This window comes from Eleutherodactylus coqui, chromosome 4 (genome assembly GCF_035609145.1).
Source record: "Eleutherodactylus coqui strain aEleCoq1 chromosome 4, aEleCoq1.hap1, whole genome shotgun sequence".
In the NCBI taxonomy this organism is placed as follows: Eukaryota; Metazoa; Chordata; class Amphibia; order Anura; family Eleutherodactylidae; genus Eleutherodactylus; species Eleutherodactylus coqui.
In genome coordinates, this window is record NC_089840.1 from 53,062,573 (window position 1) to 53,080,150 (window position 17,578).

Here is a 17,578-nt window from a genome sequence, read left to right on the forward strand (position 1 = left end):
CTAATTCTGGGCTCTGCCTATACCGCTGCTAATGGTATGTCTCTGGGGTGTGGAAACAGAGGCTTCCCAAAGACATGATGGCGGCGAGGCCATTTCCCACCAACGCGGTTACTGTTAAGGTGCATATAACCACGGACACGTGGAGAGGACACGTAGTGCCTCAAAAACATCCCCCTCCTCCTCCAACAATGAAAACATTCTTGGCAAATGCCTTTGCATTGGTTCGTCTGGTGGCAGTCCAAGAATTTCACCTTTACCGACACAACAAGAGAGCCCCCCCACCATCCCCCCGCCACGGCCCACTTAATCCTGGCCGCATTCCGAAAACCAACAAAATACAACCGTGCTACTAGGTCCGCAGTCACCACCACATTACCACCAACGCGGTTACTGTTAAGGTGCATATAACCACGGACACGTGGAGAGGACACGTAGTGCCTCAAAAACATCCACCGCCACGGCCCACTTAATCCTGGCCACATTCCAAAAACCAACAAAATACAACCGCGCTACTAGGTCCGCAGTCACCACCACATTACCACCAACGCGGTTACTGTTAAGGTACATATTACCAGTCTGACTGGGGCATGCAGACACCTTGACAGAATGAATAGTGTGTGGCACATAGGTTCCCCATTGCTATGCCCACGTGTGCAGCTCCTGATGGAGGTGGCACAGGATTGGATTTTTCATTGCTTCTGTACAGCATTGTGGGCTATCGCCCCACCACTTTTAAAGAGGGTCGCTGCCTAGCCGTGCCAACCCTCTGCAGTGTGTGCCTGCAGTTCCTCCTCATGGCAGACGCACTTATAAATAGACATGAGGGTGGTGTGACATGAGGGCAGCTGAAGGCTGTGCAGGGACAGTTTGGTGTGCGCTGTGGACACTGTGTCGTGCAGGGGGGAGGGGGGTTGGGCAGCATGTAACCCAGGAGAAGTGGCAGCGGAGTGTCATGTAGGCAGTGATTGTGCTTTGTTGTAGCTAGTGTGGTGCTTAGCAAAGGTATGCCATGCTAATGAGGGCTTTTCAGAAGTAAAAGTTGTTGGGAGGGGGGGGGGCCCACTCTTGCCGGTATTGTGGCTTAATAGTGGGACCTGTGAACTTGAGATGCAGCCCAACATGTAGCCCCTCGCCTGCCCTATCCGTTTCTGTGTCGTTCCCATCACTTTCTTGAATTGCCTAGATTTTCACACATGAAAACCTTAGCGAGCATCGGCGAAATACAAAAATGCTCCGGTCGCCCATTGACTTCAATGGGGTTCGTTACCCGAAACGAACCCTCGAGCATCGCGATAAATTTGTCCCGAGTAACGAGCACCTGAGCATTTTGTTGCTCGCTCATCTCTAATCTGGTTCTATTAATGTTACAAAGAGTATCTAAATTGAGTCACACAAAGATACAAATATGTACAATGAAACAGAAGAAGCCCTGATTGTAGGGAGATACAATATGCACCATATCCACTATATATTCATGCACATTGTAGCAGGGCTACCATGCCACACATCACAAGTGCCCAGTAAAGTGACAGAAGCAGTAATAGCAGGACCAGCACTGATTGGTTGGTATAAGAGATCTTTTCAATTGTCAACAGTCATTCACAGATTAGTGGCAAGGTAGAAGCCGTTCACTAGAGGGCAACATCACTAAACAGCGGCTCTTTTTTTGGCCACGTGATGCGGGCAAACACACAGGAAACAGTACTGATGCTTGGCAAGCTCAGTGGAAAGAAAAGATCAGGACGGAAAAGAACAAGATGGCGAGATACAATCAAGGCCACAACGAACATGTCAATGGTGGAACTGAAAGAAGCAGTGAAAAACAGGAACACGGGGAGAACATGCATCCATAAAGTCACCGAAGGTCGGATGTGACTGAACGGATAATCATCATCAGAAGCCATTTAGTGGCTACATCAGGGCTATATGTATGTATGTATGTATATATTGCTGCTTGTCTTAGCATGGATACTTATTGTAGTTTTGTAATTGGTTTGCTGTTTGGCTTTTGCAGTTTCTGTGTATTACCATACATTCAAGAGAATGCCATTTACTAGTAAATCGGTCAGGCAGACTCCGGATGGCCCAGTCTCCAGCTCCTGTCTCCTCCTGAAGGCTCATCTAAGATTAATTCTGATCAGATCAAAGTTAATTTTATTTTCTATGATCAAAATTCATATTAGTTGATCTGTGCATTATGTGAAGATAGGACCCTGGGTCTGAGGACATTAGACCTCCACGGCGGATATTGCCGGCAGGTTGCTGGGCTGTGATACAGCATGTTACCACTCACCTCGACAAGTGATGTTTGTCTTCTTTGCATTCTTGTGTCCAAGACTGTTGTTCACATAGCAATGAACATCCCAAGGATCCGATGATGGCATTGTGACATTATTAACCCTTTTCACTCCCTTTTTGACATTTGCCGAAAATAATGTCCCATTCACATTCAGAGAGAAGATGGGGTCCGTTCCGTTCTCCACAGAGCAAGAGATGTTGAGGCTGCCATTGGGGAGACATGAGGCCTCTAGGACGGGGTCTGATAATGGAACTAGAAGACAGAAGGACAGCTGGTGAAGAGAAGTATGTAACAGGGGTCAAATATTCAATGTGAGTCACAGAGCTGACACTCTACAACAATGGTCTATAATCTGTGGCTTTCCAGCTGTTGAAAACTACAACTCCCAGCATGCCCTAAAAATCTGTGACTTTCAAGAAATTGTTTTGACAAACACAAATTGGTCCCTTTTCAAGGGGACCTGGCATATACACACAACACGTTTCGGCTGTTAAGAGCCTTTTCCTTGAAAAAGGCTCTTAACAGCCGAAACATGTTGTGTGTATATGCCAGGTCCCCTTGAAAAGGGACCAATTTGTGTTTGTCAACAAAAACTGTTTCCTGATATCGGATCGCGAGGAAGTAACTTTCGATTCTGGTGGAGGTGGATTTCGGAGTTAACAATTGTTTAGAGCCGTCTTGGATCCTTGAGGGGGGAGGTTGATACTCCTCTCTCCCAAGTGAGTATACATCACCTATCCTGTGTGTTCGCAGCACAGCTTTAATGTGATCGTTCTGTGACCTTTTTACCCCATCACTTGTTGATGGGGGCTTTATTCTTTTCTTTGGCTGCAGCTCTTCATTTGTTTGGATATCACCCAGTGTGAATTTGGCTCTATTAATCTCTTGCATCAGACTGATCAACATGGAATTTGTCCCGAGGCGCTGTCCTATCCTCTTGTTTCAAGAAATTGTGAGAGTTGTAGTCTAATCACAGCTAGAGAGTCACAGGTTGGAGACCACTACTCTAGGTGATCATTGCATCCTATGTTATAAACCTACGTCCTACATGATGCTGATTACACCCCCTTATAAGAAGGTTTAGGAACACTTGAGAGGTAGAAATTACTTTACAAAAAGTAGCACATGTTTGGTAACAAGGAGTGGAATATACAGGACATGAGGGAAGATAGAGTGATCAGGCGATCCAAAGCCATCACTAGGTTCATCACATAACGATGAGTGAGGGTTTACCCTCTGAGACGCCCACCCATCCCATTTCTTCTTACAATGTGGCCGTCTGCAGTTTTCCTGCACAGCGGGTGTCTGGAAGCGCATACAATATTCCTGTGAAGGGGATGCAGTACTGATCTCATTCTCAGGAGCGGTGGGGTCCGAGCGGTCAGACCCAACTGCCCATAAAATAATTCTAGCAGTATGCCATCACTTATTAAAGGGAACCTGAAATAAACCACAACATTGTACTTTATGGGCCTCAAAGGTGGGGAAATGGGGTGTCCAGAGAGCTGTGTTTCATATTCACCAAGCACTCCATTACAGTGCTGTGTCCTTGTAACGTTGGCGCATGCCAGAAGCTTGACTCTTTCTGCACATGCTCCTCTGATAGAGATAATTGGGAGAGGCGTGCACAGAAAGAACCAAGCTACTGACGTGCGCCAACTCTACGCTGACACTGAGTTGGAATGGCACGCTCGTTGAGTATAAAACACAGATCTCTGTATTCTCTGTTCCTTCACCTTGAGCCTTATAACTTAGTTTATGGTGCTCAAAGATAATGACAGGTTCCCTATCATAGAAGAGAAGGGGTTCCCATGTAAGATGTGATTTGGACTGATAGCAGGTGTCACCATTTCAAGATATTATTTAAATACATTTATTAGCCCTTTTCAAGGATTTCACATAAAAGTGAAAGAAGTAATATCATATAATTACATTTTTCCTATGAACCTAAATTTTACCATTCAGACTATGGTTCAACCATTACCGCTGCTGTACTCCAATTGTGAATTGAGGCATCCTTGCTGCTAAACTGAGGACGAGTGCTCTATTCAGAACTTATCAGGGCTCTACCAGAGGGCCATCTACCAGCTGCTTATGTAATGGGGGATGCCCTGTTACTGGTGTTTTCTTCCTAGTATTATGTTCTTTGTCTCTTAGGAACTTTATTCTTGTTGTACGGCAGGATATTCGAGTTTCAGCTGGTGGAAGGAAAAGGTTGGACACTTCTGGCTGAGATAAGGAGAACGCAGAGGCCAGAACGCTGACCTATAGTCAAGCTTCTGATTGGATGTCCCACTTACTGCTGTTTCTGCATTCAACATAGTGAAAGTTGGAGATAACTCTACAAGTTCCACCTGCCTGTACAAAACTGGGACTACGCTGCTGTCTTGATGCTATATATTTACACTATTTTGAACTGGAGGAGAAGCGGAAATAGAGCAGTTACTTTGTTGAGCAAATATATGGTCTAACCCGTGCAAACGGAGGTCCTACCGAAGAGACATGGTCACTGACCGCCCCTAGGAAGGCTCTAATGAACTGTCTGCAGAAGTTGCTGAGTCTCCCATGCCAAGCTCATCCTCTACCCTCATTTCACCTACATAGGATCTCTATCAGGAAGTGTGTCAGGCAAGCACAGACCTTCGCGGGGAGACAACAGGGAATCAGATGGTTGTCAACGGTGGCTCTACGGTCCCATTCCCGGAATATCGATATGCGGCCTGGCCTGGCTATGCACAGTGGTAATACAATAATAGTGGTTACGAATCCTATAGTTTGAATGATCACGTGACACCAGTACCTTTCCAGTAAAGCCTTCTGGTAGCGATGTAATAAAGACTCCAAACCAGATTTGATAAAGTAAACTTAAGGTACGCAGTTTACTTAACGCTTGGGTGATTAACAACAGTTCATACTTTGCTGAACTTCCAATTAGGATTGATTTAAACAGATTTGCTGCAAGCAGAAAATACAAGTTCAAACTCTTGAACGGTTCCACAGTTCAGGAAGATGAACCCGCCAGTCTAAGTTATCTGGGGTTTTTTCCGGAAGGGTATTTGTAGAGTAATAGGGGCATAAGCAGAGTTGACTGTTCTCCCACTGACTTCTAGTTACACAGGGCAAGTTACACTGTGTTGAGAAGTGCTCTTTCAGGTTCCTTCTCCTCACTGTGACTTGTTCCTGACCACTTCCTTCATCCCCCAGTCTCCAGTGACTTCTATGTTGCTGCAGCTCCACGTGCTCCTTTCTCTCTCCTCCACCTCCAACAACCAACTCCTTGTCTTCCTGTCACTTTCCCGCACTCCAGGACTGACTTCCTCCTCCACCATGCTCATTTTCCTGGGCTTAACTCAACTCCTCCCAGTCCACCAATCAGAGAATTTAGTAGTAAGCAGCCAATCAGAAAAGAGAGGTTGCAGACTAGCTCCCTAGGAGCTCATAGTGAGGTATCTAGGACTTGGTAACTGTTTGACTACCCTGTAGGACCCTCCGGGTCACTACAGAAGCCGTGTTACATTCTTACATAACTAGCCCTCGCCTGAGCAGATTCCAGCTTGTGTTTATTCCTATGGTTCTTGCAGCTACTGACCTCCAGCAGGTAGTAACACTCACCTGGACATATCACATTCGTTCTTCTGGTTTCACTGTCGCTGACGCGGTTCCTCACAGAACATGTAATATCCCAAGGTCCAGGTGAAGCCACAGCGGTATGAACCTCACTGACATTTCCCACCATCTTGGATGAGGTAGCGCTCTCCGGCAATAAACCTTTTTTTACCATAATGGAGAATGAGAGATCTTCCCCGGTGTCAGTCCCGCAGATGATGTCGGCTCCACCATCATGACGACAGGAAACATTCAGGAAAGGCTCCAATACCGGTGCTGAAGGAATAGAGATTATATGAGGAACAAGGGCAAGAAAGAATGTGAAATATATGAGGACAGAGGGTCTTCCCAATCCAATCTGCCTCACAGCCTTCCTCCAATTAAGAGGATGAATGCTGATTGGTTGCCATTCTATACATTAGGCCCATATTAGAGCAACCTATAGTCAGGTTCACAATAATATTATGTAATCATGTAGAAGAAGACCAGAGAGATGAGGATGGTAGTCTTGTGTTACACAGAGAGGGTGCAGTGTGGGAGCTCCTCTATTATAGGGGTTAGTAATTAGAACAGCCTATAGTCAAGTTTTCGTTTTCGTTAATGCAACATGTACAGTAAGACCAAAGAGGGGGATGGGAGTGTTCTGTTATACAGATAGGGTGTAGAGTAGGGACTCCTTTATCATGTGCGTTGACGCCTATGTCAGATTCTTAATCATAATGATATAACGGGCGGGTAGTAGTGTCAGTGTTGCAGGATGTGACATGACGGTGTGGTGACAGATAGAGGTGGTACGTTTTTCTTAAAAATAACTTTAACATTAGCAGGAAGAACATTATTATGCTCCATAGGACGGCTGGTGTACTTTAACATTAGATAATAAGGGTACTTTCACATGTAGCGATAATCGTTCACGTGAGCAAACAAACAAACAAACAATGACACAGTTTACCCATAGTTTTCCCTACATTGGCTTGCCTTCGCTCATACTGTCACCCCCTTTTGAAAGTGGCCTAACGCCACAGGACATGCATTTATGTCCTGGAGGTTCCGGGTTTGTATGGAGGGGAATTCATGAAGCGCCCACCTGCCGTAATTGACAATTGTCAATCACAGAGGCTGGGCAAGGAGAGAGGCATCTCATGAATAGTCTGGACTCATCTCTCACCAAGCGCAGCGACTTCTCTGTGTAAAAGCACTGAATCTATTAAACATCACTCCATGAGTGACAGGCAGCTGGACTCAGCAGGTCTGTCACTACTTGATGCTGCCTTCAGTGAGGGCAGGCTAAATTGCCTGACAGGTTCCCTTTAATTAGAGCACCCTTTGCTCAGGTTCTCACTGATGTCATTTGCAGAATGTACAATGTGGAAGAGGGGGTGAAGTTAGCCACCTTAGTGCTGTTATGTGTTATACATTCTTTTATTGTTATAACCAATCCCTGTACATTTAAGTGGTAGAAAATCTGAATGTTAGCGTGCCTGGCGGAGGTCAGTAAATCGGTGGTGGCAAGGTGTGTGATGCAGCGCTGAGGAGTAAGGCTGGTCGCGCATGGAGGTAAGCATATATATGCTCATAAGACCGTGAGATATATGCGCAGGCACTGGGAGCTTGTTCGCATGCTATCACGGGTGTCTCCGCACTTTTAACTCTACTTTTTTGTGCTGCTGAGACCACTCACATCAGCGCGGACCCACCAGTACAATGTTTGAGTTAGCAGGCCAGCCAACTTAATCCCAAGTGTTTTTGATTGTCCGTGCAAAATCATATTAAATCACAATACACCATAAACATGACATTCCTATTACCTAGCCATTAACCCTTGCATTAACCCAATAAACTATGGCGCCATTGTAGTGGCCCAGAGTCAGGGTGTCTTTGGTGTATGTGTATGTCTGTCTTTTGTAAACTGTCTTCACTCGCCACATTTCAGTGGCGATTTTGTGTGAACCTACTGGAGGAGGTGTTAGTCCTCATGATGCCCAGTTTGGCAGAGTAGGCCCTGTGTCCTGAACCCTCATGGAACTGACCCTCCGGACCTGCTTACAGTTTTACAATAATTCCAGGGAGAAGGACATATTCTGCTATACAGGTGTAGTGTAGGTGGGATGCAGTGTAGAGGGACCCTCTACCTCAGAGGTTTATAATTAGAGCAGACATAGATAGACATGCTTTGTTGACCGTCGCTCATTACAGTGGGCCAATTCTAAGCCTATATTAATGGCTTTTAAGATATTAGCCAAACCAGAGTCTTCTTTATTATTTAAAAAAAAACGTATCTACAGACTGGCTGTTTCAGGGTCCGAGCCTTTTGTTAGTGCAGAGCAGGATTCTAGTTGGCCAGTGAGAGGCCTTCCATTGACCTGCAGCCCATCTGCAATTGACATTGCAGAAAAGCTGCAGGTACTCATGTCATTGCCTAGCGACGGTGCAGGAAAGACATATTAAAAAAAAAATCTGTACTGCACATAACCGCAGTCATCTGCGTCCGCAGTCATCCACAGTACAGCAAAAGCAGGTATGCAGGGTCGCCGGCTTGGGTCAGAGCCAGAATCCACTGCGGGAACCCACATGTGAAATCTGGCTCTGCCGAGTGCAGGTGGCCTAATGTTGATTTTAAAATTATAATCTGTATTTCTCAAATTATTTTTTCCCCTTTTTTCCTTTACCCCCCCCCCCCCCACTACCCCTTCTTTGTTCAACCTTCCCTTTTATTCTCCACTTTGCCCATTTATGGTTGTTTTTGTATATATCTGTGCACCCTCTAGATAGCAACAGAGTGTATAACGAAGGGGCGGGGGACTGGGGGGGAGGAGGTAAGGAGAGGAAAGGGTTAAAGGGGGAAGCGACCAGGGATAGGAGGAGTTTTAGTGTTAGGAAGAGGAAGAGGAGGAGATTTGGTTCAGTCCAGGAGAAAATAAAGAAGAAGGAAGACGTGTAGCAGGACTTCGGAGCCAAGCAGCATGGACCAGCTAATGAAGAAAATCCAGGAGGCGGTAGCTAGCCAAGGACCGGAGTGGCTATTGAAGATGGCAGCAGAGATCGGAGCAGCAAGCGCGGGAGAAGACGGGACGGTGGAAAACCCCGCAGAGCTGGACGCCAGCATGGAGCTGCGTGGAAGGCCTCGCAGACGAAGAATCCCCCCTACCATGCTGAGCACCAGTCCAGCCGCGAAGAAGGGGGGAAGAAACAGTAGCCCAGGAGCAGCGAGAGAAAGTCGGAGCGGAATGGCGCGGCCGCAGCGCAGAGGTGTCGGGAGAAAACAAGGAACCGTCAGGAGCGGCGCGGAGGAGATCGGGGCGGACGGATTGGGACTTACCGGGATCGGAGAGGCGGTGTCCAGGGCCGGTAAGTCCGGTGCGGGTGTGGGGCAACCCGTGGCTGGCTGCCGAGCGGCGGTAGGTGAGTTGGAAAGGCCCGCGCGCGGCGCTGGCGGAGGGATCCGCGGGCTGAAAAGAGTTCCGGCGCCGTGACTTTTTGGCGCGAAAACGCGAGCCTAAGCGAGGAGAGCGGGTCTCCCACCAGCGACATAGGCTACACAGCGCAAGCGAACAGGGGCAAAAGGCAGAGGCGCAGAGCAGCAGAAGTGGCGGGCGCAGGAGCGAGGAGTCATTATGCAGGGGGGGGTGAAGCGCGGGACGAAGTAGCAGCACGTGGGAGGCCCAGCGTAGGGCCTTATTGCCTAGGGGTTGGGGTACATTGCCACCGCAGGCAACTAGGGCCAGAGGGCATCGCGGTGAGCATGCTTTAAGGGAATCAGGAGCAGTGCGGCAAAGTAGGGACAGAGCAGACAGGGAGGGGTCGGCAACAGGCAGTGGGTGCTCAGGGGACAGTTATCACGGGGCGGGCAGCAGAGCGTTGCAGAAAAGGGTGAGGCGGCAAGGAAGAAGCGCGGCGGCAGGGCAGAGTAGGGGCGGCGCAAGCGGACACGCCAGCTCATCATCGCTGAGGTTTGGGGACGAAAGCACAAGCGGCGCAAGAGATAGTTGGGCAAGGATAAGCGAGCGCGCGGGAGCGGTGAAAAAGAGAGCTGAGCGTTACGGCCAAGCGGCGGAGACTTGGGCTCCGCGGATAGCGCTTCATTTGTCACCGGCTTCTTCCGTAGATGTTAGGAGAGTCGGCAGTAGAGGCAGGCAGAGAGTGGCAGCAGCGGCCTTCGGGGCTTCCAGCGCAAAAAGCCCAAGGAGCCGGGGTGTCGCCCAAGAGAAGGTCCAGGAACGACACGCCGCGGGCTCCATTTGCCATCAAGCGTGGTCACCCACCCCAGGTTTTCCCTTGGCAAGGCCGGAGGACGACAGAGTGGGTGAGTCGACATATGGTGAAGCTTGGGGCGATACATCGCCCGGTGGTACAAATGATTTTATGGTAGCGCTGAAAGCGCTGGTTAATCGGTTTGAGAAAAAGAAAGGACTACTAGTGTCCTACGATCCAGGGAGTAGAGGCTCGCCTGAGTGTGGTAGTGTGGCTCACGCACCCGCTTCTGCGCCTACAGGCGGGAGGGGCGAAGAGCTGGTTAAAGACGGTTTAAAATTTTCAGATTCACTTTTTTGTGGCGTGGCCCCATTGGGAGGGGGCCTAGCAGAGGAGGTGGTGGAGAAGATAAGCAATTGTTTATATGTCGATATTTGGTCTCTATTATCGGTCGAACATGTCGCGGTCGATAAAGAACGTTTTTCGGAACAGGGAGTCGATAAAAAACCAAAAGTAGCAAAAACTTTCAGTAACTGGTTGCAGGCCATCCTAACGATGGCGCATGTGATATGCCAACGGCATCCGCAAAAAGGTCCGGAGCTGTTGGTATATATAAATACCATACATAGCGCTTGCAAGCTACACGGTGGTTCAGCTTGGTGGCGCTATGACGAGGACTTCCGTTGACGAGTCTCGGGTGTTAAAAATTTTAGTTGGGCAACAAAGGCAACTGACGCATGGATTCAGCTAATCCTAGCGCAGAAGCCGCCCAAGACAAATTTTCCAACTAGCAATACAGGAGTCACCGCACAGCAGGCACTGGGGACGCAGAGGCCCTCAGGCTCCTGCTGGGCTTTTAATGAAGGTCACTGTCGGTTTTTGGCCGCATGCAAATTCCGACACGAATGTTCCTTTTGTGGAGGAATGCATGCAGCAGCACGGTGTTTTCGGCGACAAAGAACAACGTCGATGCCCGGTGTGCCCGCAGCTGGGAACAACCCCAGTGAACGGCCAGTACCTGGAACGGTGGCTCGGCAGATACCACAGGAAGCGGGAGGCAAATCTGCTTAGGTCAGGTTTCGCCTCGGGTTTCGTTATCCCGCATACCCCAGTTCCGGCTCTGATGCTCAGTAGTAACTTAAAGTCCACACGAGAAAATAAGGAGTTGGTGATGGATAAGTTGCTGAAAGAGGTAAAAATGGGTCGAATGGCGGGGCCCTTCAAGGAGCCGCCGTTCGAGAATCTGCGGGTTTCTCCTTTGGGCCTAGTACCAAAGAAGGAGCCGGGCAGTTTCCGGCTTATCCATCACCTATCTTATCCGACGGGTAGCTCAGTTAACGATGGAATATCAAAGGAGCAGACGGCGGTATTGTATACTTCGTTCGATAGAGCGGTCTGCTTAGTCCAGCAGGCGGGTAAGGGAGCGCTTCTGGCAAAAGCTGATATCGAGTCGGCTTTTCGCCTACTTCCCGTACACCCCGACTGTTTTCATTTACTGGGTTGTCGCGTTGACGATTTATATTTCGTGGATATGTGCCTACCGATGGGCTGCTCAATATCATGCTATTATTTCGAAGTGTTCAGTTCCTTTCTGGAATGGATGCTCAGATTTGAGACGGGCATATCATCGGTCCTACATTATCTAGATGACTTTTTGTTCATCGGGCCTCCGGAGCACGCGACGTGCGGTTTCTTGCTCTCCTCTTTCGAAACGCTAATAAAGAAAGCGGGTTTGCCGTTGTCTCGGGAAAAAGCGGTCGGGCCGGTGTCGTGTTTAACATTTTTAGGTATTGAAATCGATACTACGGACATGGTTTTTCGGCTGCCCGACGACAAAGTTGCGCAGCTTCGGCAGACAGTAAAAATGGTGGGCAGTTCACGGAAGGTAACACTGCACCAGCTGCAAGTTCTGCTTGGTCTGCTGAATTTTGCATGTCGGGTCATTCCATAGGGCCGCCCGTTTGCCAGGCGCCTGTCGCTGGCAACAGCAGGAGTCAAGGAACAACATCACTTTGTCAGGGTGACAAAGGGCATGCGGGCGGACCTTCATGTATGGCAGGTTTTTCTACAGTCGTTTAACGGCCAGGTAGTGTGCCAAACAGAGGAAATAGCAAACGAAGAACTTTGTTTGTTTGCGGACGCATCCAGTTCTTGGGGTTTTGGCGTCATTTTCGGGAACAGCTGGTGCAATGCCCCATGGCCAGCGGAGTGGATCAAAAGGCGGTGGGTCAAAAATATCGCCCTGTTGGAAATTTTTCCTTTGATGGTGGCCATGGAAATTTGGGGACAGGCCCTGGAAAATAAAAGTATTTGTTTTTGGTCTGATAACCAGACAGTGGTCAGAGCGGTGAACAAACAGACGTCGTCGTCGTTATTGGTGTTGGCGGTGATACGCCATCTGATGTGGAAATGTTTGCAGAATAACGTCAGGATAAAAGCGAGACATGTGCCGGGTGTTTTGAACAGAACTGCTGACGCTCTTTCTCGTTTCCAGATGGAGAGTTTCAGGGAGCTGCACCCAACGGCGGAGGTCGAAGGGGTATGTTGCCCGGCTTTCTTATGGGAAATAGTAGAAGAGAGCTCTTAACTCTGATTCGCAACTCAGTGGTGGAATCAACGTGGAAACGGTACAGCGCTATATGGAGAGTATGGTTGGCAGCGGCGGGGGGAAATTTCCCGAACAAGCGCAGGCGAGGGTGGTGACGCTCGATACCTTAGCGGAACTGCGCCAGCAGGGTGCGTCGGCAGACGCGGCGAAGAAACAACTGACAGCCATCGCGTTTTTGCTACGCCATCATGGCGCACGCAATGTGACCAAAGAATTTGTATTTGGTCAAATAATAAAGGGCTGGAGAAAAGAGAAGTCGTCAAAAGACGTTAGACGGCCAATCACGTTCGAGCTGCTCTGTGCCATGTTAGATAGTTTAGAATCGGTTTGCAACGGCGCAGGAGAAGTAGTTTTGTTCAGGGCGGCTTTTTCCCTCGCGTTTTTTGCGCCATTAAGGTTGGGCGAATTGGTGTCGCCAAGCAGGAGGAAAATCGGCGGTTTGCGTTTTGAAGATATCATATGCAGCGAAAGAGACGTGAAGATATGCATCAGAAGGTCTAAAACCGATGTGTATGGAGCGGGTGAGTGGCTGCAATTAGCAGCCCTGGGGTCCAGATGGTGCCCGGTAAGGTTGTTAAAACAATACTTGGCCAGTCACAGCAAGGCAGGCCCGTTATTAGCGCACGCGTCGGGGGCTCCACTGACTTAATTTCAGTTTGGGGCAGTCATGCGCGCATGCTTAGCCAATCTGGGATTAAAGCCCGGAGAGTTCGGCACCCACTCCTTCAGGATTGGCGCAGCGACGTCGGCTTTCAGCTGCGGATTGAAAGCGGAAGAAGTAAAACGAGTGGGTCGGTGGAAATCAGAGGCGTACAGGTCATATGTGCGTCCGGATCGCAGGGTTTTGTAAAGCGAAGCGTAGGCCGGAGGGCCGGCATTTCGGGGTTTGCCTGTTTCTTTCTTTGGTTTTTCTGTTACAGATGCGGAATGGACTGTATGGGTAGTCGGCCATTCATACGTCTATTGGGCCGAAAAGAGAGCCAGGGCCAGGGCGATCGGTGGAAATCTGGGTCTGACAAATGTACAAGTGCGATGGTATGGGATAAGAGGGCTGCATTGGGCCAGGCTGCTCCACGAAGTTTTGTGCATCAGCAGGTGGTCTACAAAGAACGTTGTGCTCATTATACATGCCGGTGGAAATGACTTAGGAAAAGTTAAGATGGCGGAGTTGGTTACGCTGATGAAGGAGGATATGATGCGTTTTCAAAAGTTCTTTAATAAAGTTATACTGGTTTGGTCATACATTGTTGCCAGGAGGTTTTGGAGGGAGGCCAGAGATGCCGACGCTATAGAGAGAGTTAGAAAGAGTGTCAATTTCAAAATGTCAAAATTTGTTAAATCGATAGGTGGGGTAGCGATCAGACATTGGGAATTAGAGAGGAGGGAGGCTGGGATGATGAGGCAGGATGGTGTGCATCTCAGCGATATAGGGATGGACACTTTCCTGTCTGGGTTGCAGGACGGGGCGGAGGCGGCTCTGGCGCTGGCATGTGGGGGGCGGAATGCAACGTAGGATTACGCTGCATCCTTAGTGGCGGAAAAGTGGACTTTCCATGCCAGCTGGAGATTGGAGGGCGTTTACAAGCCATTATGGGCTTTCTCACGCCTGTTACAAAGTTTTGGACGTTTATAGCTCATCGAAAAATTGGTAGGCATGGAAAGAAAAGAAAGGAATGTTAAATAAAATTTTGGGTTTAATAAAGCTGTGGCCTTCCCACAATTATGCCAGCAAGCAGTTTTGTTTGTCGTTATTTATAAGGGAGCAAGTTTAAGGGGTAAGAAGTCCCCCCAGTCCAGCATTACTGAAGAGGAGGCATGTGCCTCAGAACGTGACTTGTTCCATCCCTCTCTGTATTCTCACTGGTGGGCAATAATGTTTATTGTTTTGTCCCAAGCAGAATCTTACAGACCTAGTGGGGTCACTTACACTGTACATGGAGAGTATATGTCTGAGTGAATACTGGTGCTCCTGCTGGGTTGTATGCAGTAACATTATAATTGCCGCTGTTCTCCCAGGTGACGTTGATGAGGGCGAGAGTTCCATTCACTGATGATTTATAATTATAGATAGGCAAAACTACTGTATAATTGTTAATGAAATGTGTAGCGTTATTATAGACTGTTATCTCACAGCCTCTACTTCTGCTGATCCTGAATGACACATTTGATTGTTCAAATTTCCATTCAAAGCCATCGCACTGCGGCATTTTATTATCTATAGCCAGCTTATAACTCAGTGGGAGGAGAACGTCAGATCCCGGACGGACATACATCTCGGTGTGGTCACCGCCCCCGGTGTTTAGTCCTGTAGGTAAAGAGAACATTCAGTGAACATCTTATAGTATATTATATTGGGGTAAGTATACAATGAGGATAGAATACTATACATAATCAATAGAAAACCCATCAGAATAACTGGCAACATGTCTGATAAAATGTAAAATAGTGGAAAATATGGAGCTATAAATGCAGAAATCTTATCCTTAGACCAGGCTCAAATGAGTGTAATCCACTTTGTCACGCCCGTCCGTGAGGGACAGGCACAACACGCAGCAAGTCCGCAGTGACATTCCATACTTGCTGCATGCCACCAATCGCCATGCAATATTTGTGAACATTATATTCGTCAAGATAGAACATGCTGCGAATTTTCTTGCGCACGTATTTCACACAGTTCGTGTGAGCAGCAACATGGCAGCCTATGGCAGATTGGTGCAACGTATTATGAACGCAAAACCCACACACATAGTACAATCTCACCACACACTTGCGTGATCCCGGCTTTAAACATGACAGGCAAAAGTTATTACTGTACACCCGCCACTCTGGTCCTCGTGCTCCGACATCCATCGCTGTTCACATGAAAACTGCAGGCAATTAGTGCACAGCAGCTTCCAGAACCATTGTTGTTGCGCCGGAGGGAAGGGCGTTTAAAGGGTGAAAGGTGCTTTCTCTTTTTTTTTTTTAATTTTATTCCATTCGTTGCTCATAATTTTTTAAGTCTTGGAAAACACCTTCAATAAACTGTATACTGTTGCCTTTGTTTTTGGTTTAAATATTTTTTTATTGTTCAAGACGTTTCTGGGACTTTTGTTGTATTTTCTATTGATGACCTTGCTCAGGGATCCTGCTGCTCAGGATCCCTGCCGGTCAGCTGATTCTTGGTGCCGCTGTCGGGACTTACAGTGCAGGAAGCAGACTGCACTGTCTGTAGTTCAGTGGCCCGGATTGGTATTGCAGGCACAGCACAGCTCTCATTGAATTTAGTGATATCAGTTGCTGCAGTACCAAACCAGGCTGCTATAATGTTGTCAGCACTATGCTCTTCCGGCGCTGATCACATCTGATTAGGGGGGATGCAGAGCAGTGGACCCCCACCAATCTTCTGCTGATTACCTATCCTGTGATGAGGAGAAGCAATCTTAATCACCATGCTCATACCACTGCACTACTCCCACTGGGAGACACTAAATTAATAAAAGAGGTGCTGTTTTCTCCAAACAAGGTTACGGCTCTGGTCACATGTTTGGTTTTGCTGCTCAGCAGAAAGAGAGGCCTGCAGAGTCAAGAGCGTCCGACAGAAGCCATGGACAAGTTCAGAGTTTAGAATGGAGGAGTAAAAACAATCACAGAAAATGTCCGTTACTTACTGACTGAGGAGTGCATATAGATGTGTCCTCCTCTCACCATGCAGGTAGCTGACTACCAAATGGAGGAGCCAATAACACCTGTGCAGGACACCGATAAACACCCACTCACACTGCCTCTTGATAATGAGGGGGGTGGATGCTTGGTGTATACTCCCACACATAGTGGATACAGGGTGCCAGACCATTCTGATATATGTAGTTCACCATGCAGACCAGCAACCTATTAATGACGCCATGATAATTCGGCGGGTTGCCCTGCATATCCATCAGTGAACCACATTGGTACTGCCACCCTGGGCTCCCCCTGGAGTCTTACAGTAAGTAACGGCCATTTTCTGTGATTGTTTTTAATTCTTGATTTCCCCTTCTGTGATGCATAGAATGGAGGAGTGCAGCATCACCTGGTAGTGAGTTGGGTGACTAATCCCCACAGTAGTATTAACGAAAAACCCAAACTTCATGCAAGCTGAACCCCTTCATCAGATAGGTATCATAGATACTTAGAAAGCAACTATAAGCAAAAGCCACGGATGTCATTGAAGCATTGCTGCAGTTTATATTATGTGCCTCTTCTGATGGAGGACTATTTATCAACTGATATGTGTATTCCTGCTCCTGTCCTGCCAACATGCCATTTGTTGTAATGGTGAAGTAATGCCCTCCCATAGAGTGATCCACTACAGTAAAGAGCTAAATTGCCAGCATCTTGTTGACCCATATATGCCATCAAATAGCTCATTGGCTTGGGACCATCGCTCAGGACCCCCAGAGATCAGCTGTTCACAGAGAAATGTCATAGTATATGGAGCAAGAAGCAGATAGCTCTGTACACTGTGCAATGGCCTGACATGGTATTGCAGATACTTCTATTGAAGTGAATGGGAGGATAGAGTAAGCCATTGGGACAATCTCTGATAGGCATCCCGTTGCAGTACCCCACCAAGTGGCCATGAGGTGACCTGAGTATTACAATAGGACAAGGTAGATTTCAGAGGAAGTTCTGAAGATGGAAATGAAATGTTGTGAGAGAGGGCGATGATATAAGAAGGTAGAACATTCTACAGTATAGGTGCAGCACAAGAGGAGTTTTGGAGATGGTGTGGGTTCTCATAAGGGATGACAGGACAACGTAAAACCTTCTAAAGTCTAGGTGAACCATAGGAAAAGTCCTAGAGATGGGAGTAGATTATGATAAGGGATGATAATGAATGGAGAGGCTGGGTA

At 47.9% G+C, this 17,578-nt stretch overlaps 1 protein-coding gene across 1 annotated transcript in view; it reads right to left on the reverse strand.

Moving 5' to 3' along the window:
* The window catches only part of LOC136624613 (Fc receptor-like protein 5), a 55,045-nt gene extending 40,342 nt beyond the window's left edge, over positions 1–14,703 (reverse strand). Inside the window, exons 1-3 of the mRNA XM_066598570.1 lie at positions 14,632–14,703; positions 5,912–6,181; positions 2,294–2,551 (exon numbers count right to left, since the gene is read on the reverse strand). Of these exons, the coding sequence (XP_066454667.1) occupies positions 2,294–2,551; positions 5,912–6,080 (427 nt within the window). The 5' untranslated portion in view covers positions 6,081–6,181; positions 14,632–14,703. The remainder of the gene's footprint in view (positions 1–2,293; positions 2,552–5,911; positions 6,182–14,631) is intronic.
* Positions 14,704–17,578: the final 2,875 nt, after the last annotated feature.